At 38.6% G+C, this 25,654-nt stretch overlaps 1 protein-coding gene across 3 annotated transcripts in view; it reads right to left on the bottom strand.

Moving 5' to 3' along the window:
- Window positions 1-5,051: 5,051 nt before the first annotated feature.
- LOC127445354 (calcipressin-1-like) overlaps window positions 5,052-25,654 on the bottom strand; it is a 38,946-nt gene continuing 18,343 nt past the window's right edge. The window contains exons 2-5 of one of the 3 annotated variants that reach the window (XM_051705385.1): window positions 25,310-25,394; window positions 18,906-19,079; window positions 8,347-8,506; window positions 5,052-6,382 (exon numbers count right to left, since the gene is read on the bottom strand). In XM_051705385.1, coding sequence (XP_051561345.1) covers window positions 6,213-6,382; window positions 8,347-8,506; window positions 18,906-19,079; window positions 25,310-25,312 — 507 coding nt within the window. In that variant the 5' untranslated portion in view covers window positions 25,313-25,394 and the 3' untranslated portion in view covers window positions 5,052-6,212. Of the gene's footprint in view, window positions 6,383-8,346; window positions 8,507-10,137; window positions 10,212-18,905; window positions 19,080-25,309; window positions 25,395-25,654 lie in introns of all 3 variants that reach the window. The other 2 variants (XM_051705386.1, XM_051705384.1) reach the window with 2 other exon arrangements.

Below are 25,654 nucleotides of genomic sequence, written 5' to 3'. Positions count from 1 at the left end.
AGGTATGACCCTGAAAGCTTTTCACAAAGAGATCCAATTTGAATTAGTTATGTTTTTTTATTTAAATTTTCATAAGGGATGTTCCTCAAGCAGTGCTTGGCAGAATGAAACATCCTCTGCAATGCTCAGTATTATTATTTTGAAATTCATGTGAGTGATTCTGTTCTCATAGGTTCTGGAAAATGTGCCTGTGCTGCTGTACATACTGGCAGCAAAGACCCTGCTGCTGTGTTTGGCTTTTGCTGGAGCAAAGATCTATCAGAGCAAGAGAGCTTATGCTGCTCTCAAACAACAGATGGAGATGAAGAGGAAACTTGCACAGCAAACAAAGGAACTCATCGACAACAAGAAGGATGACTGAGACACTGAATATGTGAGGATAGGATCAAACTTGATCAAATTTAGATGTAGTGATTTCGACTATCACATCAGGTAGTCAAAGATAATATTGGAGCAAACATCTTCCAGTTAAACTGAAACTTACATTTTGTTTGAATCTCAAACAAGGCACCTCTTTAACAGAATCTGTTTTTGTGTTTTAGGAGTGGCGTCAGAGTGACATGTGGTGCCGTTTGTTTGGTCTGTCGTGGATTCAGCTGTTGGATTGTGTGCTGTGGGCCTCTCTGCTGCTTGGCTAGTCAAAGTCTTGATATTTTTATACTCATTTTATTGATTAACTCTGAAGTTTGTAATTAAAAATGTTTTTGTATCTAGACCATGCTTGCTGTGTGTGGTTTTTGCATAATTTAAACAAAAGCTGTTATTCCTATTGATGTATTTCCTGATGAAACTGGAAGTCTGCACAGGACATATCGACAGGCACGAGACATTGCCAAAGCTGGCCGCACTACTACTTAAGAATTTCATAATTGAGTGACTCACTCTTGTCCCTCAGTCAGAAAATTCTGAAGAAATGGTGACTAGTGTCCACTTATAAACATTATGAAAAATGTTCCCTCACAGATTTCACGTGAAGTTCAAGTTTGGTCACTTTGGCCACACGTCTGTGTGGGCGGTGCTTTATACACAGTTACTGAACATTCACAATGGACAAGGATATAATTTTAGCAGTGAGTTTCTTTGTTAACTTCACAATATCAGAGTATAAAGTACAGCATTAAAAAGAGGCTGCTTGGCATTTCATTTTTTTTGATTTCACACTTTACTTATGGCCACAACTTCTTCGGCCGCAGAGTTTTGATGTTCAAATGTGACCACGCATATTTTACACATTTAAATTTCATAACAAAGTTCTATCAATTGAACTGAGTAATCTTTAACAAGATAAAATGAAAACCCCTAAATATTTTAAGTTTTATTAAATTAATTTGGTTGCAAATTACACAATTCAATTTGATGGAATTTTGTTATAAATTTGAAATGATTAAATCTTAAAAATCTTTTATTTTTTAAGTGTAGATGACCTCAACGATAAAGGACATGAACTAAGAGCCACGAAAAACAGACCTAATTCACACTATAGCCATCCTTGATTTTTAATGGGAATGACAATGAGGCTGTGAGGGGTATAAAGCTGTATAAAGCTTCTAGATCACATCTGATTTTCCACAACTCATGTTGTCTGGAGTTCTTTGTATACTTAATGTTCTTGGACAGATATTTTATCAACGTTTTGTCTGCGGAACGATCCAGAAACACTTTAAACTGCAGTACAGCCCACTGAAGAGACTGTAAGTCTATCCCTCACAGCCTCGTTGTCATTCCCATTAAAAGATGAACAAGGTCTATAGTCCACAAATATGACATTTTCAAAACTAAAACAAGACAGTAGTTTATCACATTTTAAGTATTTTTTTTTTCTGTTCTGTAAACATGGAACTCTTCTGTGTTTGTTTTAAATATCCAGTCATATAAAAAGTTGCATACATCACCAGCAGGTAGCAGTGTAAATACTTAACTGTGACATGAATTCAAACGCTATCATTGGAGGGCAGAGTTTTGAAAAGAGGGGGCATGTCTAATTCAACAGCTCAGTTTCCTGGAAGTTCCAGAACGTCTCAAATCGCTTACACCCTGTTTACATCGGATGAGAGCGTCGTGTCAAATGCCATAAAACCCTTTATGATCAGCGATGCTGTCTACAATGGATGCGCCTGTTGCGGCGCGTCCATCGCGCAGACAGTAAACGGTTTCCCGTTCCATTTTGCGCTGCAGGCGCTGGTGACTACTACACAAATTTACGGTTTAAAACGTGTGTCGACGCATCGAGTGTAAACAGCCTCAAGCCGCTGCAGCGTGTCATGTTACAGTATGCGACGCTCATTTGCAAAACAAAAAGAGAATACCTAAGACATTTGCCAAAGTATACATGTATTAAAAAAAATAAACGTAAAAAAAATAAAATAAAATAGGAATACGTGAACCTGTCCTGTGTGAATGGCCCTGAAATCTACTTAAATGGATTAATGTGGACTAAAGGCCAGTGATAGGCTTATATTAAATGATACGGAAATAAACAATAGGCTATATTGACTCTGAAAGTTAAAGCAGCAATGACATTTTTTTTATTTCTTTTGCCACAATAATGTAAAAACAGTGTTGTCTATTTTCATACTAAATTGTTTTAGATCTTCAAACAAGATATAAAATAAAACAAAGGCAACCTGAGTAAACACAAAATACAGCTTTCATATATATATATATATATATATATATATATTATTGAAGCAAACAAGTTATCCAACTCCTATGTCACCCATGTGAAAAACTAACTGTCCCCTTAAACTTAATAGCTGGTGGTGCCTCCTTTAGCAGCAACAACTGAAACCAAATCTTCCAATAACTAGAGATCTGTCTTTCACAACACTGTGATGGAATTTTGGCCCACTCTTCTTTGCAGAATTGCTTTAGTTCAGCCACACTGGAGGGTTTGAGCACGAACTGCACGTTTAAGGTCCTGCCACAGCATCTCAATCGGGTTCAGTCAGGACTTTGACTAGGTCACTCCAAAACTTTAATTTAGCTTCTTTTGAGCCATTCAGAGGTGGACTTACTCCTATGCTTTGGATCATTGTCTTGCTGCATAATCCAGTTGCACTTCAACTCACAGACTTTTCTGGTAGAGAGCAGAATTCATGTTTCCCTCAATTACTGCAATTCGCCCTGGCCCTGAAGCAGCAAAGCATCCCCACACCATCACACTACCACCACCATGTTTGACTGTAGGTATGATGTTCTTTTTGTGGATTTCTGTCTTCTAAACAGTCCACAGAACATTCTCCCAAAAGGTTTGGGGATCATCAAGGTGTGTTTTGGCAAAATTCAGATGCGCCTTAATGTTCTTCTGGGTTAGCAGTGGTTTTCGCCTTGCCATTCTTCCATGGATGGCATTTTTGGTCAGTGTCTTTCTGATAGTGGAGTCATGAACAGTGACCTTTATTGATGTGAGAGAGGCCTGCAGTTCCATGGATGTTGTCCTTGGATTTTTTGTGACCTCCTGGATGAGTCGTCACTGTGCTCTTGGAGGAATTTTGGAAGCTCGGCCACTTCTGGGAAGGTTCACTACAGTGCCGTGTTTTCTCCATTTGGAGATAATGGCTCGCACTGTGGTTCTTTGGAGTCCCAGAGCCTTTGAAATAGCTTAGTAACCCTTCCCAGACTAATGTATTTCATTCACCTTTTTCCTCATCATTTCTTTCGACCTTGGTATATTGTGAGACCTTTTAGCCAACTTCATGCTGCAGAAAAAGTTCTATTTAGGTGTTGATTTGATTGAACAGGGCTGGCAGTATGTGGGCCTGGTGTCTAGTCTAGCTGAACCCCATTATGAATACAGTTTAATAGATTTGGGGATTTAGTAACTGGGGGAGCAAATACTTTTTCATACAGGCCCAGTTGGTATTGGATAACTTTTTTGCTTCAATAAATACCATTATAATTTAAAAACTGTATTTTGTGTTTACTCACATTGCCTTTGTTTTATGTTAGATTTTGTTAGAATTTTTGAAACAATTTAGTTTGAGATATGCACAAAAACAGAATAAATTAGGATGGGGGCAAGTACTATTTCACAGCACTGTAATTATTACATGGCTACTTAAGAAATAAATACATAAATCAACATTAAATATTGATTTGAGTTTAAATGATTTTATTAGTTTACTTGTAGCGACCGCAGCAGCAATTATTTTATTAATGGAGATACAAACCTCTGCTGCTCTACCAAAGGAGAGAGCATAAGGCTTGGGTATACTTTGTTTTTCTACGTTCTGGATGGGATTGCGCCCAGTTGACCGTGTTGCCTTAAAGTATACTTTGTCATTTAAGGTCAACTTAGATAATGTGAATCTTCGAAGCCAATCATATAATGGCCCTGACGTCAATGAACCGCGTTAAGAGTGTTATGACAGTAAATCACCATTTGCGGAACACCATACAAAGAATGGGGAGAGCCGTAAACTGTCACCTACCTGTGAAAATTGTCTGTGACTTCTTTTTTTAAAAAAGCTATTTTATCATAGTAAACACCACACATCATTCACTTCAGAAGGACTGATCATGTAAAACATGTTGAAGACAGCGGACAGGCTAATTCATGAAGTGAAAAGCCATTTCCTCACAAAATCTGTTTATTCAGCACACTGAAGCATTTCCTACATTGACCTCCATTCTAAAAGCAAGTGTACTGCTGTGTTGTGAATTGTTTTTTTTTTTTTTTGCTAACCTTGAAGGCTACCCTGGGGGAGGGGCTCTGAATTGACAGCTGAGTTTTGTAATTATTAAATTTCTCGGCATGTAATTAATTCAACAACAACAAAAAAAGCGACAAGTTGTCCATTGTTGCCAAAGGTTTGCTGCATGTTCATCACTACCGGTGAAGAGCTGCAAACTTCTGGCAAACATTTGCAGCGAATCATAAGCTCATTTGCATGTGAAAATAGTGAGTGGCAAATTTGTAGCAAGTTTGCCAAGACTGTAGATTTTTTGTAAGGGTGATTTTGGTACTAATCTAACTCATTATATAGTTGTAACGCTATGCAACCAATGAGATTTTCTATTTCAGACTCACACAGAAACATTTGAATCAACTCTTTGGTCAAGATTGTTTTATTAAAGGTAGGTAAATGGCTTTCTCACTCCATATTCTTGCTACCTAATGAATGAGATTCCTTTTTTTATTGAAATCCTGAAGCTTTACAAGATATGGGCTACATTCAAATACATCAAATATATACAGTAATTTATAGTTGCTTTAAGTCACTGGATGACATTAAAATGCTCGTACATTAAAGAGGACAACATCTCCAAAGACAGTAGAGCACAACAGAGCGATTTTGGTAACAGAGTTAATATACAAAGACAATACTGGATGATGTTGTCTGTTAACCACGGAATAAGGCTCTATTTTTAAAGTGCGTAATACTTGGAGGAGTTTGTGAAGTATTTCAGCAACAATAATGACTTTTCAAAGACTGCACAGACGTGCTTAATTGACTTACAGGGATAGTTCAGTTAAACAAATAGAAAATTCTAACATCATATACTCACCTTCATGTCATTCAAAACCCACATGACTTTCTTCAGTCGAACACAAAAGTAGAAATTATGAAGAATTATATTCCCCTCTGACACAGCTCTCAGATCTCATTTGCATATTATTTGTGGCACATCACGTTTGGTTACGAGACGCACAATGTGTCTTCACAAATGAGAACTAAGAGCTGCGACGGATGGAAAGATTTTCAGTGAATAATGACTAAACTTCAGTCTGTAGGTTTGAAATGGCATGAGGGTGAGTAAATAATAACAGAATTTTCATTTTTTGGTAACCTATTTCTTTAACATTAGAAATTATACATGATAATGACGTTGAGTACATGTTAGTGGCCCCAAACAATACACACTGAACACTTCAGACACAATATTTAGTTTCTTTGTGCTACACAAAAAACTCCTTGTGTAAATTAGCTGCGTTCTCGCTATTCTCTCGGTTAATTAAATACACAGTTGTGACATCAAGCAAATAATGACATTCTTTTATATGAGAGAAACTTTCTTAAGTCCCTGATTCCATCTGCGATGGATCTTTATAAATGAAACGCGAGATTATGAGAATGGTTGACGCCCGGAAGAGGCTAACTAGGAAAAGGCTCTGATGCTTACCACCCCCCTGGTGGTAAGGATAACAAACTGCATGTTTTCCAGTTCTTCTAATGTTTGTCAAGCTGATAAAATAGCCCAGAATTACCCACTCACTGGTTAACTGAAGGGACATAGTCTGGGCGGCGCGTCTGGATGATTTTGGGGCGTGCGCGTTTGCCACCCTCTGTTTCTTCCTCGCCCCCTGAGCTGTCGTCTTCACACACGTGTACGATTACACTGGGTGTGTCGGTGGTTCCAGTGTGAAGTTCGTACTGCTCACCTGGGATAAATTAAAATGGGTCATCTTAAGAAAATATTATTCTTTGTGAGATAATAAAGCAATATGCTACTCAAGGCTATGCTTTACAGTGATCTTCCATGGTAAAATACTGTACAGTATTCATCAACAATATATATTATGAATCAGATAGTTCCGGCTCGATAAGCTGCTTTTAAAGTCACTTGTAAAATAGCTGATATGTGAATTTTAAATGAAAGAGCCAAATTGCTACAATTCATCAGAACAATAAAAGCTTAGTAAGCCTAATTAACCATTTTACTAGGCAGAACTGTTTAATGTGAATATTATTAGTAATACATATATTTATGTATTGTAAATTAGTGCCTTGTATCATATTGCTGTTTTATAAAAGCATAATCCTTTTCAAGCAGTTCACACAAAAATAACAAATTCTGTCATTGTTTATCATGTAGTTTTAAACCTGTATGACACGAAAGAAGAAATTTAACAACATGTTGACACTGCTCTTTTCCATACAATGAAAGTGAAAGATAAAAACATCTTGAGTTTTTAAAAAACATAATCCACTACAAATTATTAATTACTTCAGATACTAATCAAATTACTTTAACTATTACTTCATAAAAAAAATTTATCACATTATTATTTACTAGGGCTGTCAATCAATTAAAATTTGTAATTGAATTACATGAAATGGCGATTAATCAAATTAATCGCATATTTAAATATTTGCTGAGAAAGGCCCACTAATAATAATAATTCAATGTGTAATGATTAAATAATTATAAATAGTTATTTTATTTTAATTATAAATATAATATTTATTATAAAAAAATAATAATTCAGATATTTAAAATGCATTACATTATTGTGGCAGACGAAAGAAGCATTGATCTAAAAATATAAAAACGTTGCTTTAGAAGGCAATATATCGGTTATTTCCATATTCTTGAACATAAGCCTATCAATGTCCTATAGTCCACAGCAATAGTAATTAAGGGCTTTTCTAAGGATGCCTCCATGTACACCTGCATCAAATGGATGCTTTTGGAGCAGTTGCATCCTTTCATAAACACAGGATTTTTAGGTTGTCGTGTCAAGATAAATGTCCAGCTGTTTAAACGTAAGAACACATTCTCATCTTGTGCTGTCACTAGAGTCAATCAAGTCTGATTGCGGTTTGTTCTCTGTACAGCTGCGTGTTGCCTATACAGCTGGAGTTTCGCTTACTGCCCCCTGCTGGAAACAGGTGGTACTTCAAGCTTGAATTGCTCCGATGGCAGGAATATTCCTTATTACAGTCCAAGGACATGATTAACATGTTAAATCAACAGCCCTATTTATTACATAACTTTTACGCTACTTTCTAAAACACTTTCCACAGAAAAGTTTGTGTTTTACATTCTACATAAATAATATAATTTAATAAATGTGTAACCCTAGTAATGTACTTAAAAGTAATTACCTAAGGGAAAGTCAGTAACTGTAATATGATTACAAGATTTTAAAATGTAATGCATTTCAATACTTTTAGATTAAAAGTAATCAGATTACAGTAATGGATTACTTTGTTATCAGATTACACCCTAGATTACAGTGATGGATTACTTTATCAGATTACACCCAACACCGAAAACAACGTCTTAAATTTCAGTGTGTTCCTCACACAAAGCTATCGTATGACTTCATCATTCAAATTCAGCATAAGCCGTATGGACTACTTTTATGGTACTTTTTTGTCATTTTTGAAGCTTGTCAGCCCCTGGTCACTGTATGCTTTCGTTATATGTATAAGAATGCATGAACATACAGCTAAACATCTCCTTTTGTTCTCAACAAAGAAAGTAAGTCATATGGGTTTGGAACAACTTGAGGGTGAGTAAATTATAATAGAATTTTCATTTTTGGGTGAACTATCCCCTTTAAAATGTTTTCAGTCACAAAGTAACCCATGAAAATGAGGTACTGTAAGTAGGTTATACCTGGTCCTAGTTTGGACACAGCACACAGCAGGTCATAGTTGATGCCAGGTTTGGCATCTTGAGACTGCTCCCAGCCAACAGGGGGTGACGCTGGAGGAGAGATCAGGAACTGCTTCTCTGGTTTAGGAGGCTCAAGACGAGGGCTGCCGATATGTACAGACTGTACAGAAAAAGAGAGCTGTAGAACTAGAGTTTTACATTTCCTGTAGATGTGTTCTGGGTGGTTGTTTACTGTTCCAAGTCAAAAAAGTCCTGCACCCTCAATACTCCATGATATTCTGGTCTCTAGATATGACTCGGGTGTCTCCTTCAATGTAAGTCTAATGGATTTGTAAAAATATGTTTTATCATCTGCCAAGCAAAAATCATACGCCTGAGGTATCATTCATGCCACACACTGAACGTTCAATACTTAAATTTGAGGTTTGTTTACATTACAAACCCTAAATATAAGCAATAGTAACAGAGATGCTTGCATTAGCAATGAGTCATAGATCTCTATGCTGCAGTATAAAAGACAAAAGATAATTTTTGCTTTCCCACTGTGTGAAAACAGAAAGCATGATTCATTTTCACCATGTTTATTTCCCTGTACATGACCTCATTCTGACCTTTCAACTAGACGTGATCTACTACAAAAGAGCAAGTGACTCAAAAACACACATTAATAGTAAACATGTGACCTGTTCTGCAGACATAATTGTATGAGCATCAAAAATTGGTGAATTGATCTGGCAAGCATCACTATTACCATTGCTCGAGTTGAGGGGGTACACAAGGGGACGCCATCCCCCTTGTTGCAAGAAGTACCAAAAACCATCCCCCTTGTAAAACCACCATCCCCCCTTACCATCCCCTTAAGAGAAATTATGTCATGTATTACTTAGAACTAATCATGCAAGTAAAATATTTAACAGACTTTAAATATTGCCGATTAGCCAAAAAATTTGATTTCAACATGTTTGGGGTTGCCATATTTCAAGAGGTGAAATCTCCCAAGCAGATCTGTACACTTGCACATCTACTGTTTGGAAATATTCTGCCAGTGTGACGCTTTGGTTGTGCAATCTGGCAACCTTGAGTGCGCAAACTTTCACTGCAAAAAGGTGCCGGTTTTCTGAAAACACTGGCAAAAACGTATGTCAGAGTTTAGCGATGATGGGTTAGCTTGTCCTTCCTAGTGTTCGCACCTTACGCCCCTGAAGGTAATGCAACATTTTTTTCAAAAGATTCGCGGATTTGCAAAAATGGCCAAGATAACAGTTAGAGGAAATATATATATATATATTTTTTTTTTTTTTTTTTTAAAGAGAACAGAAGGTAAGATATTGCTGTGACAAATGTACAATTACAACATGTATTTAACAATTTTCAGGGTTTCGCACATAAAACGCTTTTGTGTGTAGAACAACTTTTTGAACCACAGTTTAAGCATCCTTCATAGAAACAGCCCAATCTTCCATTACTAGTTCAGTTATTAGAGTAGCAAAAATGTGTGTGTCTGTTTCTTTCATGATCATAACGTGGATTCTATTCACAAAATTAATCATAAAATACAATAACAGATGGTAAGAGGTGGTGTTTTTACGGACATTTTCAACCTTTCCCTCTCCCTGTCTGTGGTCCCCACGTGCTTTAAAACATCCACCATTGTGTTTGTACCAAAGCAATCCAAAATCATTTGCTTAAATGACTGGCGTCCTGTTGCTCTGACCCCCATCATCAGCAAATGCTTTGAGAGGCTAATCGGAGATTACATCTGCTCTGTGATGCATGCCTCATTGGACTCACTGCAGTTTGTACAGCTCCACAACCGCTCCAATGATGATGCCATTGCATCTACACTACACACTGCTCTCTCCCACCTGGAAAAAAGGAAAACATATGTGAGAATGCTGTTTGTAGACTACAGCTCAGCATTCAACACCATCGTGCCCTCCAAGCTTGATGTGAAACTACCGGCTCTGGGCTTAAACAGCTCACTGTGCAGCTGGATCCTGGACTTCCTGTCAAGCAGACACCAGGTGGTTAGAATGGGCAGCAACATCTCCTCATCACTGACCCTCAACACTGGAGCCCCGCAGGGCTGTGTTCTCAGCCCACTCCTGTATTCCCTGTACACACATGACTGTGTGGCAACACACAGCTCCAATGCAATCATTAAGTTTGCTGATGATATGACAGTGGTAGGTCTGATCACTGACAATGATGAAACAGGCTACAGAGAGGAGGTGCACACTCTGACAAGCTGGTGTCAGGAGCACAACCTCTCCCTCAACATCAGTAAGACCAAGGAGCTTGTGGTGGACTTCAGGAGTCCCTTCCTTCAGGACATCTATACCAGGCGATGTGTGAAAAAAGCTTGGAGGATCATCAGAGACTCCAGCCATGGGCTGCTCTCACTGCTACCATCAGGCAGGCGGTATGGCAGCATCAGGACCCACACCAGCCGACTTCAGAACAGCTTCTTCCCCCAAGCAATCAGACTTTGGAACTCTTGATCACTCACAATACATATATCAGCACCGCACTTTATTAGCCTCAGACTGGACCCACATTTTATACTTCACTTACAGTTTTTTTTCAACTGCTTACACACAAAATCCTTACTTGTCACACAATTTCTGAAACCTGACACTCAAACACCAGAACCACACACTAAATCTGCAAAACCATACACTAATTCTCGGCCTTCGACTTAGTTTTCAATTTCATAAAACACTTTTTGCAAAACACAACACAATTCTCTATGTAACACAAAAATCTAACAGGAAGTATCTTGATTTCCTTTTTCAAACACAACAAATCAAAATGCCACACTAATTCATCAGTGCCTCACACCAACTCCTCACATGTGCAAACACTCATTGCTTTACTTAACACCAACCAATCATGGCTTTAGAATAGGCCTATAAATAGGCCAAAGGTCAAGTTATAGGTTTTGAACAATGGATGCAAACAATGCAGACAGATTAAGGGGAGTTGGAGGGAGAGCCAGAGGGCAAGGCAGAGTTCGAATTAGAGGAGGAGGAGTTCAAAGATGAGCAAGAGGAGGAAGAGGACGAGTCGGACGGGGAAGAGGAGGAGGACAAAGACCAGGAACAAGAAGAGCGGTATCTGATGAGATTAGGGCTACTGTCATTGATCATGTGATCAACCATGGTTTAACAATGAGAGAGGCTGGACAGAGAGTCCAGCCTAATTTGAGTCGATTTACAGTGGCAGGTATAATTCGAACCTTTAGAAATGAGAATAGGTATGTAACAATCTACTGTAATGTACACATGTTCTAATGTACACATAATAGCTATTTCAGCATAACATTCGGTATACTATAATACACATATTTTAGCACCCATGCATCCATTTACTGCAGTGCACTGCATGATTGGTCACAGTCTGGTGAGTTATCATACTGTACAACAGTACAGAAGACATTCTGACTATATTGTATAAAATAGTATATATTATGTTACAGTTTATGGCACACACTCACACTGTTCTTGAATCTTCTACAAAGTGGAAAGGCGAAGGTTTCATGGTGGGCGAGGTCACATGTTCACTGAAGAGCAAGAGACAGCTATCGTGAATTTGGTTTTGGCCAATAATACTATAACAATTCGCCAAATACGCAATCATATCCTTAATGATGCCACAATTTTGGCTAATATAAATGCTGTGAGCCCCTCAACAATACATAGTGTCCTTCAGAAAAATCAACTGAGAATGAAACAGCTGTACAGGGTCCCATTTGAAAGGAACTGTGACAGAGTCAAGAACCTTCGACATGACTTTGTGGATGTATGCATACAACACTTTCTCCAATATATCAGACTTGCACCTACCAAGTCAGGCTACTGGGTTGTGCATATACTGATCTACATATTCTTTTGTCTTTTACAGAGAATTTTGGAGATGGATGCCCATGCCATCGTCCATGAATACATTTATGTGGATGAGGTGGGCTTCAATCTCAGCAAAACCAGAAGAAGGGGGAGAAATGTCATTGGAAAAACGGCCATTGTCAATGTCCCTGGACAACGTGGCGGAAACATTACAATGTGTGCTGCAATTACACAGAATGGTGTCCTGCACCACCATGCCACACTTGGCCCCTATAACACTGATCACATCATACATTTTCTGGATGCTGTTCATGATATGCTTGTTCAAGGTCTGCAGAATGAAGACCAGGCAAGGTTTGTCATCATCTGGGATAATGTCAGCTTTCATCGCGCCCATCAGGTCCAAAACTGGTTTGTTACTCATCCCCATTTTTCTGTTGTCTACCTGCCTCCATATTCACCATTTCTAAACCCTATTGAGGAATTGTTCTCCACATGGCGCAGGAAAGAGTATGATCATCGTCCCTATGTCAACATGACACTTCTCCAGGCAATGGAGGAGGCATGTGGAGACATTGACGCTGCCTCTATCCAAGGTTGGATACACCACACAAGGAGGTTCTTTCCACGGTGTCTGGCAAGAGAGAACATAGCATGTGACGTGGATGAAGTATTGTGGCCGGACCCAGCCCGGAGGAGAGATGGAGCCTAGATACACCCAACCATCTCGCCCACACAAACAAACAAACAAACAAACAAACAAACAAACACACACACATATATATAATAGATAAAAATAATCACACAACTCTTTCTCCACTGCCCCTCCCCGAGAGCCCTCCAAGAAGGCCAATAGCTGCCCCATTTTTATTAAATTAATCAAACTTGCCTAGCCTTCTACATGACATTTCCTCGAATGCCGCCACCCTCCCCATCTCTGTGAACTACTCTTGAAATGAGTGTGCTCCAGCCGACTTCCATCCCCTAAGAACAATCTGTCTGCCAATCATAACACTGGCTAGGACCAAATTTTTTATATATTTATCCCCTATATTAATCTCCGCCTCATCGCCTAAAATACAGAGTCTGGGGCAAAATTAAATTTGAGTGCCCAATACATCACACATAAAACTCTGAACCCTCAACCAAAATTCTTGGATCTTAACACAACACCAAAAAACATGGGTTGCGTCTCCATCTTCTGATTGGCATTGCCAGCAGGTGGGTGTGTCTTTCACACCAAGACTATACAATCTAGAGGGGGTCCAATAGAATCGATGTAAAATCGTAAATTGCATAAGTCGCACCCTTGCATCCCTAGGTGTAGACTTGACATATTTTTAGAATCCTAGCCCACATTCCCTCCTCCAATACCAAGTTTAGATCTTTCTCCCATAATCTTGAGAGAAGCCGAAGCTCCATCCCCCAGACTCTGAATTAGCAGGGAGTAATACACTGATGCCTCGTGACCTTTTCCAAAAGCAGTAATCACCACTCCCAGAGTATCTGCCACTTTAGGGGGGTGTATGCTACTCCCAAAAATAGTACAGAGCAGGTGGCACAGCTGTAAATACCTAAAGAACTGAGACATGGGAATCCCAAAATGTTGAGTCTCATATAGGTCACCAAGCATATTAACCTCCCTCACAATCCACTCTGTCCAGCAGAAAGGGGACTTATTAATACATCATTTTGGGTTCAGCCATATGCTCTAGGCTACATTTAAATAAATGTCCGAATTAAACACTCTGGACACTTTTGTCCATACCGAGTGCAAATGTGAGATAACGGGGTGTAACTTAACTTTGGATAGTTTGATACAAAGGCTTTGCAATGGCGAAATAGGGGCAAGAACTTCCTGTTTAATAAAAAACCAGGGAGGGGCTCTCTCAGGTGGAAGCGACCAATGAGCCAAATGTCTGAGACCGAATGCATAATAATAGAACAAAATCTTGGTTAGGCCTAGCCCACCTTTGTCAATCAGCCTATGCAATTTACTGAAATGTAATCTGGGACGTTTATGCAAATGAAGGACTCCGCTATGCTATCAAATTGCTTGAAATAAGAGAGGGGGACATTTGTAGGGAGAGATTGTAGCAGGTAGTTGAATTTTGGAATACAATTCATTTTAATAACATTAACCTTCCCAATCATAGATAAATGTAATGAAGCCCACCTGCCCACATCACCTTTTATTAAAGGGTCAAAATTAACTCTAACTAAATCACAAATTGCTGGGAATAAAATACCTAAATACTTAATGCCCTGTTTGGGCCACTGGAAGGCTCCCGGCTGAAAATCCGTTACCAGGCAGTACGCTGTTAGAGCCAAAGCTTCGGCTTTAGACCAATTAACTCTGTATCCTGAGAACTTAGAAAAGGAATTAATAATTCTGTGGGGGCAAGGCATAGATCTAGTTGAGTCAGAGATGAATAATAAAATATCATCTGCATAAAGCAAAAGCTTATGTGCCGCACCTCCCGCCAATAACCCCTGGAAATTCATCCTTCTTTCTTATTGTGGCTGCTAATGGTTCCAGGGCAAGACTGAACAATAATGGGGAAAGAGGGCAACCCTGCCGGGTGCCCTATCCAGAGTAAAATAATCTGAAATTAATCAATTTGTTTGTACCGCCACTAACGGGTGTCTATAAAGTAACTTAATCCATCCAATAAAAGTATTCCCAAACCAGTACATTTCCAAAATATTAAAAAGATAATCCCATTCTACTATATCAAACACCTTTTCGGCGTCAAGTGAGATGGCAGCGACCAGAGTCTGATCATTCACCACTGACCACAAGATATTGATGAAACACCTAATGTTATCAGAAGAGCTACGGCCCCGAATAAACCCCACCTGATCTATATGTATAAGAGATGTCATAACTTTACTTAATCGGTTAGCCAAAATGTTTGACAATATTTTAACGTCTAGCTGGATCAGGGAAATTGGACGGTTACTCTTACACTCACTTGGATCTTTGCCCTTTTTAAGAATCAGACTGATTCGGGCTTGTGCCATGGTTGGCAGAAGCTTTCCATTCTTTAATGATTCTGTATAAACTTCTAGCAAGAGTGGAGCCAGTTCTGTAGCATAAAATCTAAAAAATTCTGAGGCAAAGCCATCTGGCCCTGGAGACTTGCCTGTAGGCAAGGACTTAATTACCTCACCAAGCTCCTCCAAGGTTATCTCAGAATCAAGATAATTTTTTTGCTTAGCCGACATTTTAGAAGTTCTAATGGTTCCACAAAATTTCTAATATCCTCTTCAGTAGATGAAGATGTGGAACTATAAAGATCAAGATATAATTCTTAAAAAGCCTTATTAATATCAGTGGCCGAGGTAAATATTTCACCACTAGCAGATTTCACTGTGGGAATGGTAGCAAAAGACTCTCTCTGTTTTATATATCTAGCCAGTAGTTTTGCTGCTTTGTCCCCCGAATGAAAGTATGACTGTCTTGTCCTGAATAGCCAAAACTCCACCTTCCGTGGCAAAGTATTATATCTGTATTTCAATCGGGTCAATTCTCTGAGGCCATCAGACTACATTCGGCGCTTCAGCTCTGCCTCGGCACTTTTAATATTCCCTTCCAATTCCACAAGTTCTTGTGCTTTGGATTTTTTGGTGAAAGCAGCATACTGTATAATCCGGCCCCTAAGAACCGCCTTAAGTGTTTCCAAAGCCATGCCCACGGAGGATACTGAGGACCAGTAGGTTTCCATATAGACTGGAAACTAGATTGGAATTCAGGATTTTGTAAGAGAGATACATTAAAGCGCCAACTATATGATTTACTTTTCTTCATATATGGCAACACCTTTAAACACACCAGGGCATGATCTGAGACTAAAATGTTTCCAATTGAGCAATCAAAGACAGATGAAATGAGGGACTTGGCTATATATATAAAAAAATCTATTCTAGAGTAAATAAATGTATAGTCCCTGCCGGATGGGTTAAAAAGCCTCCAAATATCTGTAAGACCAAGATTTTTACACATCCTGTGAAGCATCAATGTTGCTCTAGGGGGCTTGCACACTTTGATCAAGGACTGAGTCCATTAAAAGATTAAAGTCTCCTCCCAATATTATATCATGAGGGGTGCCAGCGGCTTGCAATATCCCTTCAAGATCTATAAAAAAGCCCATCATCGACGTTAGGTGAATTAATATTAGCCAAAATAAGACTTTGTCCCTGAATTTCAGCTAAAACAATGATGACTCTTCCTAATTTATCTTTACTCTGTTTGAGACATTTGAATTGTAGATGTTTACTTCTAAGTGTAATGACTCCCCTGCTCTTACTCCTTACTTAATGCCCACTCCATATCTTTCCAAATTTTTGAACTTCCTGCGGAGAAAGGTGCATTTCTTGAAGAAAAACTATATCATATTTCTTACGCTTATGAAGAGAAATAACCTTCCTTCCTTTTATGGGGTGCCCCAACCCATTCACATTCCACGTGGAGAGAGACAATCCACTCATATTAACATTTGACCTTTTGACATATACCAAAACATATATTGCGTGTCAAAGACAAGATTATAAAGACCACATTCCAATATTAGTGTAACAATCAAACCCTGAACATCCCTTAGAACAAAAAAACAAAAAAAAGAAAAAAAACGTGCACATTAACCCCGTGCACGACAGCGCCAAACTCAAACAGTCCATGTATGCCTACGAGAACCCCAGCAACAACTTTGCCATCGGATTGCTCAAGTCCGGTGTTTCTATACACATTTTATGAGACAGAATTACACAGCAAAAGACAATCTATGAAATAAACTCCAGCCAATAGGCAGAATAAACACAAAGAGCATGTAGATTCATCCATAAAACTGTCCTGAAGGTGTGTTATTCTACAAAATAAACTCCAGCCGCTAGGCGGAACCAGCACAAAAAGAACGCGCAGATTCTTCAAACAGTCAAATGAATGTTCAGTGAGCCGGTCCACCCGTCCGCAATGTGAGCACCACAACACGACCCACTCACTCCATTGACTTTATGAAGGAAATCACTTGCTGTGGGCATGTGAATGTTTTACGGCCATCCTTAGCATCTATTCTCAATTTGGCCATGAATATCAGTGCAATAGTGACCTTCCATTGATTTAAAAGTTTCTCGCATTCCTTGAATCGATCACGTTTCTCTCTTGTTGAATTCGCAAAGTCTGGGAACAAGAAAATGCTGTGGTTCTTCCAAGAAAGCCTTCCTTTACTCCTCGCCTCATGTAACACAAGATCTTTATCGGATGATCTCAGAAAGTTGGCCAGAATTAATCTGGGCCTGTCTCCCTCAGTGGATCGCCGAGCCGGAACCCTGTGAGCTTGCTCGATTTCCAGCTTATAGCCTGCTATGTTGAGCAGATTCGGAAAGAGCCAGTCCAGGATTCCACCATATTTTGTCCCTCCACTCCCTCCGGGACTCCCATGATACGGACATTATTCCACCGGCTATGGTTTTCCATGTCCTCCAACTTGAAACTCCAAAGTGGAAACTTTCAGGATTCTAGATAAACATCTGATGGTAAGTTTTACATTGAGGTACAAGTTGTTAGAAGACGCACAAGTCATGACAGACATTTTCTTCAGTAGACGGTTTGTACGTTTTTGATTTCAGTTGTCGTCTACATTTGCGATGGTCATATGATCATTTTTACCATTCAAGTTAAACCATGTAACGTCACAGTTCCTGCTCAAGTAACAGGCCACTACTCGCCAAAGCCAAAATACCAAAGAGACTTAGGGTGGGCTCTTTTGACTTGGACCAGTAAGCAACCACCCAGAACCTCTATATTTTTTGGACATGTTCCAAGTAATACCATGAATTCTTTGAAGTACCTTGTAAATATCATGGTACATATGAAAATGGTAAACTTTCAGTGCCTTGGTATATACTGTATATCAAAGTACCAACCTGGTCTCACAGAATTAATGTTTCTCTATATACATTTTTCCACACTGACTTTTACGTGCCGCTTTCTACGTTTCGCTACAGTTTCCTAGTGAAATCAACACTAGTGGCGCTTCAACAACTGTGTGTTTTATTAATTGTCACACAAATCATGAGTACGATTGCTGATTATGACTTTAGAAAAACATATTTTTCACTCTATTACTCACCCCCCGCTATGTTATTTTACTATTGTTACACTTTTACTTTAATGTATGATTTGAAAAACGATACATTTTAACACTTATATTACAGACCCACCTACATACAGTATACACACTTATTCCTGTCATTAGCTTGCTTGGTAGCTCACCCGATAGAGCGTTGGACTTTGGACTTGATGACTGCGATTTGATTCCAGCCAAAGGAAATCACTGTTGTTGTTGTTTTTATTTACATTTTAAAACACTATTGGTTAGGGTTAGTTGTTGGTTAAGGGTAAGGATGTCTGTTTTGTTAAACTCTCATCTATCTTTTCATACACTTACTGGTTAGGTTTAGGGTAAAGTTTTAGGTTAGGGAGGTATATTTTACTTATTAAAACCTTCATCTAAAATTTACCTTAACAACCTAATTTTTCTGGGTTTTGGCACCCTCAACTGGACATTTCACTTGGAAACTGCAGCCAAACGTGTAATGAAGCACGTAATTTCAATTTTGCAAAAACGTTGCAATACTCACAGATATTTCATGAGACCAGGCTGCAAAGTACCATGGTATTTTGCCACAGTACTGTTTTATGAGGGTTAGTACCTGAGCGAAATACAGCCGCATCTCCTTTCCATTGAAATTACTCTTGTGGAGTTTGACTCGGGCGTTGGCTGCAGCCAAAGAATCTGTGAAGTTGATCCGAACCCGTCTGAAGCTTTTGAAGAACTGGAATGATGTGCCCGGATCAAACGCATGGAACAATGCCTCAAACTGCTCCTGATAACACAAAGAGAAAAACAAAAACATGAAATCCAAGACAATTGTACTAATATAATATAATGACATTAGTAGGTAAGGCCCCCACCCCAAATTACATTGCAAAGCAAGGTTGCAGAAATTATATATGAAAGACAAATAAAATAGAGCCAATAAAATTTGACATTGTTAAACCAGGGATTTTCAAACTTTTTGATGCCAAGCACCCCCACAAAAGTACTAAATAAACTAAAGAGAAACGTCCTCTCAATTTCAACTGCTTTTATTTTCAGCAAACTTTACATGTGTAAATATTTGTATGAACATAAAAAGATTCAACAACTAAGACATAAACTGAACAAGTTTCACAGACATGTGACTAACAGAAATGGAATAATGTGTCCCTGAACAAAGGGGGAGGGGGGTCAAAATCAAAAGTAACAGTCAGTATCTGGTGTGGCCACCAGCTGCATTAAGTACTGCAGTGCATCTCCTCCTCATGGACTGCACCAGATTTGCCAGTTCTTGCTGTGAGATGTTACCCCACTCTTCCACCAAGGCACTTGCAAGTTCCCGGGCATTTCTGGGGGGAATGGCACTAGCCCTCACCCTCCAATCCAACAGGTCCCAGACGTGCTCAATGGGATTGAGATCTGGGCTCTTCGCTGGCCATGGCAGAACACTGACATTCCTGTCTTGCAGGAAATAAGGCACATAACGAGCAGTATGGCTGGCGACACTGTCATGCTGGAGGGTCATGTCAGGATGAGCCTGCAAGAAGGGTACCACGAGGGAGGAGGATGTCTTCCCTGTAACGCACAGCATTGAGATTGCCTGCAGTGACATACTGCCCCTGACCATGATGGACCCTCCACCTTCAAATCAATCCCGCTCCAGAGTGCAGGCCTCGGTGTAATGCTCATTCCTTGACGATAAGCACGAGTCTGACCATCACCCCTGGTGAGACAAAACCGCAACTCGTCAGTGAAGAGCACTTTTTGCCAGTCCTGTCTGGTCCACCGAAGGTGGGTTTGTGCCCACAGGTGACATTGTTGCCAGTGATGTCTGGTAAGGACCTGCCTTACAACAGGCCTACAAGCCCTCAGTCCAGACTCTCTCAACCTATTGCGGACAGTCTGAGCACTGATGGAGGGATTGTGCGTTCCTGGTGTAACTCGGGCAGTTGTTGTTGCCATCCTGTACCTGTCCAGCAGGTGCGATATTTGGATGTACCAATCCTGTGCAGGTGTTACACGTGGTCTGCCACTGCAAGGACGATCAGCTGTCCTTCCTGTCTCCCTTTAGCGCTGACTTAGGCGTCTCACATTACGGACATTGCAATTTATTGCCCTGGCCACATCTGCAATCCTCATGCCTCCATGCAGCATGCCTAAGGCACGTTCACGCAGATGAGAAGGGACCCTGGGCATCTTTCTTTTGGTGTTTTTTCAGAGTCAGTAGAAAGGTCTCTTTAGTGTCCTAAGTTTTTATAACTGTGCCCTTAATTGCCTTCCGTCTGTAAGCTGTTAGTGTCTTAACGACCATTCCACAGGTGCATGTTCATTAATTGTTTATGGTTCATTGAACAAGCATGGAAAACATTGTTTAAACCCTTTACAATAAAGATCTGTAAAGTTACTTGGATTTTTACAAAATTATCTTTAAAATACAGTGTCCTGAAAAAGGGACGTTTCTTTTTTTGCTGAGTGTATGATATTATAAAGACTTCTTGTTTGCAAAATTAAACAATTAGCATTTATGTTGTCATTGTACTAAAACCAAAAGACATTATTAAACTATTATCTGGAAAATATTTACTTCTTATTAACCTGGCAGTGTATCTTTCTTATGCTGGAGTAATGTTAGATGTATAAACCTGAAGAGAAACATTTTCAATGCAAAAATAAACACAAATTAATATATATATATATATTTTTTTTTTTTTTTTTTTTATAATATACAATACTGTGCAAAAGTTTTAGACACTTGTTGCATAGTGAGGATGTCTTCAGAAATAATACCATAAACAGTTTTCATTTATCAATTAATGTCATACAAAGTCTAGTAAACATAAAAAAGCTAAATCAATGTTTGTTGTGACAACCTCCGACTTCAAAACAGCACCAATTCTTATAGGTACACCTGGTCACAGTTTTTCTTGGTTGTTGGCAGATAGGATGTGACAAGCTTCTTGGAGAACTTTCCACAGTTCTTCTATTTCGGCTGTCTCAATTGTTTCTGTCTCTTTATGTAATCCCAGACTGACTCAATGATGTTGAGATCCGGGCTCTGTGGGGGCCATACCATCTGTTGTAGGACTCTTCTATTCTATTCTATTTGCAAAAGAAATGTTTGGAAGTCTAAAATTGATATTTCCTATTGACACATTAAAGCTGAAGATATAAATAACCAGCTTAAGACAAATGTTTTTATTAAACATCTTATGTGCCCAAGACTTTTGCACAGTACTGTATATGAAGTTATATGGCAATTTATTTTTAATTTTACTTTGATTTCTTACTATGGCTTTAAATACAATAAAATAATTGTGATTAACAATTATTTCAGAATGAAACTGTAATAATTTTAATGTAAACATTTTTACAATTTTTTTCTTACATATTTTGCAGCCCAAGACCCCAGTTTAAACCATTCTTTGCATGAATGTGACCGTTCTTAAGTAGATTGTTGCATTAGTTTTACAGATGACTAAGATAAAAAATCCAAACATTCCACTTATTTTTCATGAATGAGGCCCAATGTACACAATGTAAGTAATAAATACATCCAATTATTAAAACATAAAAAAAAGCATTTAGTTTCAAGCTACGACCACCAATCTTTTCATTAATAAATGTATCTATACTGAATAGGCCATCTCATACTATTTGGAGAGCTTTCCAAAAATGTGTAAAGGTTCCAAACATTGTGAATGCCACCAACAAGACCAGCAGACCAACATGACCAGATTAGTGATATTTCAACTAACCAGTTCCAACTGCTAATGATGACTATTTATGTATCACCAGCCCAAACAAGGATCTACCAAATGTTCAAGATTGTATGGAGCCAAATGTGAAAGTTTGTAAGATTTAAGTGTGCCACTAGCATCACTCAACAAATTGAAAAAGTAATGACATTTGGAACAGTTTTATGTTCCATACCTCCAAACTGCTGAGTCACCAGGTATGCAGCAACATTAGTCAAAAAACACTCCTATCAGCCTTACTCCCTAAACAATACCTAACAGCCTTACCCAAAGCTCTGGACGTCTGAATACTTCATGATCCACTGGAGTGGCCACAAGACAACAGTTGATGCACTTTGTTGTCTTAAGATACATTACTCACTTAAAAAATGAGACACCTTCGCAGAAATGTTAGGATGTTGCCTGAATGGCGAGTCAATCCTCAACACAAGTTCCTCTACACAATTGTCCAACTTAAACCCCAAACATTCAAAGCAAAGCGACAGAGTCCAATGAAATAATGAGAATCTGTAGTATCCAGTTAGTAGTATGTTTCCAGAGAAAAGCTACTGCACTGCACGTGCCAGCAGAAGTTTCTAGTGCATGATCAGCTGTGATACCTGGTCACGACGTTACTCACGAGTTTATCTACAGCTGATATGACTGAGCACCTCCTCTCTCTCTCTCACTCTCTCATGTCTTTACCTTCCTAACCCTTGTCCGCCCCCCCCCCTCTCTCTCTCGCTCTCTCGCTCTCCCTCTTTGTTTCTGACTAATCCCTCAGGTGAGTTTTCTTGACCTTCTCATATAAAGGATGGGGAGAGATTAGTAACAGATCTTTATAGAAAACCTACTGATAAAAATAAAATTTTAAACATATTTTTCACCCTATCTGTTTAAAGAGAAGTCTTCTGATTAGTCAATTCAATAGGATATGTCACAGTTGTAGTTCAGAGGAAACATATAAAAAACAATGTAATGATTTGACCCATAGGTTTCAGGAAAGAGTATATGCACATAGCTGGATTAAAAAAAGCTCTTTTTGAAAATACAGGTCAACATGAATGACTCAATAGAAAACGTCTTGAATTTATAAACAATTGCTTGTCCTTTGTAATTCAATATTCTCCTTTAGGTAAAGATTTTGAACAAACTGTACATAAATACTTGCATATTTGCAGCTCTGATCCTGTAATGAATAGTTTCTGTAAGAATCCTCCACGAATAGTACACAAGCGTGTGCCCAATATACGACAGTTTGTTGTTAGGCTGATCAATCTCCTGAAAGCTCGGTACACTCCTTTCTATCTGTCCCCGATGGCAACTATAGATGTGGACAATGTGCCCAATGTAATTTCACAAAAAAAAAAAAAAATCATTTTTTTAGTCATCCTCATTCGGGTAAACAACTAAAAACAAAAGGAGTCATTTCATGAAGTACCAAAACTTTCATTTATAGTGTCCATGTGGTTTGGCTTACATTGGAAAAACACAATGGAGTTTAAAAACACGTATTGCCGAACATAGAAGCAATATTTGACTTAATAATAAATAAATAAATAAAAATTGCTGTTCACTTTAATCAATTTAAGCATAATTTGTCTACTCTTCAATACACAGGGATTGAACAGGTTAAGATATCTAGAAGAGGAGGTGATGTCAACAAACTCCTCTTACAGAGAGAGGCATTTTGTACATATATACACTCAGTACCCTCTGTCCAAAAGGGCTTAATTTAGATTTTGATATAAAACCTTTTTTGTAAAAAAACAAAAAAACAAAAATTCCTTGTATGCTTGTTTGAATATTATGAATAATCAGAATCAGAATCAGAATAAGTTTTATTGCCAAGTATGCTTACACACGCAAGGAATTTGTCATGGTGACAGAAGCTTCCAGTGCAAGAGAATGCAATGTAAATACATACAAACAAACATATACATTTAAACATGTTCATATAGTGACAAAAAATATGATATAACAGATAAAAAATACAAATAAAAGTGAGAGAGAAATATACAATAGCGCAATAATGTACTTTGAATATTTTATATACAGTTATCTGCAGGTGATGTAATATATTGAACAAGAGGTAGGAGTTATGAGTAGGAATTATGAACCTATTTGCAATGTAATTTGCTCAAGTGTCATGTAACGTTTGTTTTTCTTATGCTTGTTTATTTATGTTATTGGTTTATACTTAATTTGCTTGAAGATCATGAATCTATTTATAATGTTAATTGTGAAGTTTCATTTGCCTTTGTAATGCATTGTTGATGCTGGGATATTAACTATTTAGGATTGGTATAATTGGTGGTGTTTTATTATCTTTATTATAAGTCACTGGTGATTGTTTTAGATAGGGTAATTGACTTGTTGTCTGTCCTCATTGGATAACTGTTTGCTGCCAAAAGTTAATAGTTAAAAGCAAGGAGGTTGCAACACTCAGCCTGATCTCATGAAAATTGTGTGACTGGTGATATTTCTGCAAAATAACAAAGTAGTTCATAACAGGTATTGCAGCAGTTCAGAGGTGAAATGTCCACTGTGTGGCACTAAAAGCAAATTAAATGTTCTCCCAAACAGATGAGGTTTTTAATGTTAATGCTCTATTGATTTCAATCAAAACCCACCTGGCTTTCTGAAAGTGTCGGAAAAAGCAAATATGACATGAATAGCACAATTGCTGAAGCAACCACGTCATTTTGTGGCGCTTCTATGACATTTTCAGCTCAAGTGTCAAATTGCGTGTGTTACACATGCCTGACTCTTGCTGGGCAACATGAAGAAAAGGCAATACTCCAATTAGCATAAATAAAAACATTTATTTAAAGTAAAGAACAAATAATAGTCAAACGAGCTCCAAAGAAGTAATAGAGGTCTGCACGGGCCTTAAAATGACACCCGAATCCGACCCGTACCCGAGACCGTGTGGCCCGACCCTACCTGGCCCAAACGACACCATCAGATTTCAAGCCCGATCCCGACCCCACCCGAAATTGCTTACCATCTAATTTCTTCTCCTAGCAAGTACTGTTGCAATAGGCTATTGTCACAAGGTTCTTTCACTCTCTCAAGGAGGAAGTGGGAGACGGTGAATCAAACTCAAATGGTATCTTTATTTTCACTTATTCTAATGTTTTTTGTATACGCAAATGATATTTTATGTATGCATATAGGCAACATTCATAACAGTACTGAAACAGTAAACATACACAGTTTTAACAAGGCATGGCAGCCCCTTAGTACACTAGAGCAGAAGGGGAAAAAAGCATTGCCTTACCATTTCTGCGCTGAAACTTCACCTGGTGCAGAACGATCTGGAATAATATGAAACACTGCAACAGTTCCCTCTATGCAGCCTGAACCTGTTTAGAATGTTGAATCTTTGTGACAACTGCGCTTAAAACAATCTAGAAGCAGCACAAAGAATGAAACAGAGTGCAGATGTCTCAACATGCGTTTTTGACAATTTGAAGTTCTTTTTAACTTGACATGGTGTTTAAAATATGCCAGTCCTGCACGTGGCGCTGAAGAAAAAGCGAGATGCCATGCAAATGTCAAAGACATTTGTCCAGCATGTGTTTAAACAATGGGAAAACAGAACAGATGCGCATAAACACACATT

The sequence above is a fragment of the Myxocyprinus asiaticus genome, chromosome 8, assembly GCF_019703515.2.
Source record: "Myxocyprinus asiaticus isolate MX2 ecotype Aquarium Trade chromosome 8, UBuf_Myxa_2, whole genome shotgun sequence".
In the NCBI taxonomy this organism is placed as follows: Eukaryota; Metazoa; Chordata; class Actinopteri; order Cypriniformes; family Catostomidae; genus Myxocyprinus; species Myxocyprinus asiaticus.
This window is presented reverse-complemented; position numbering and strand designations above follow the sequence as displayed.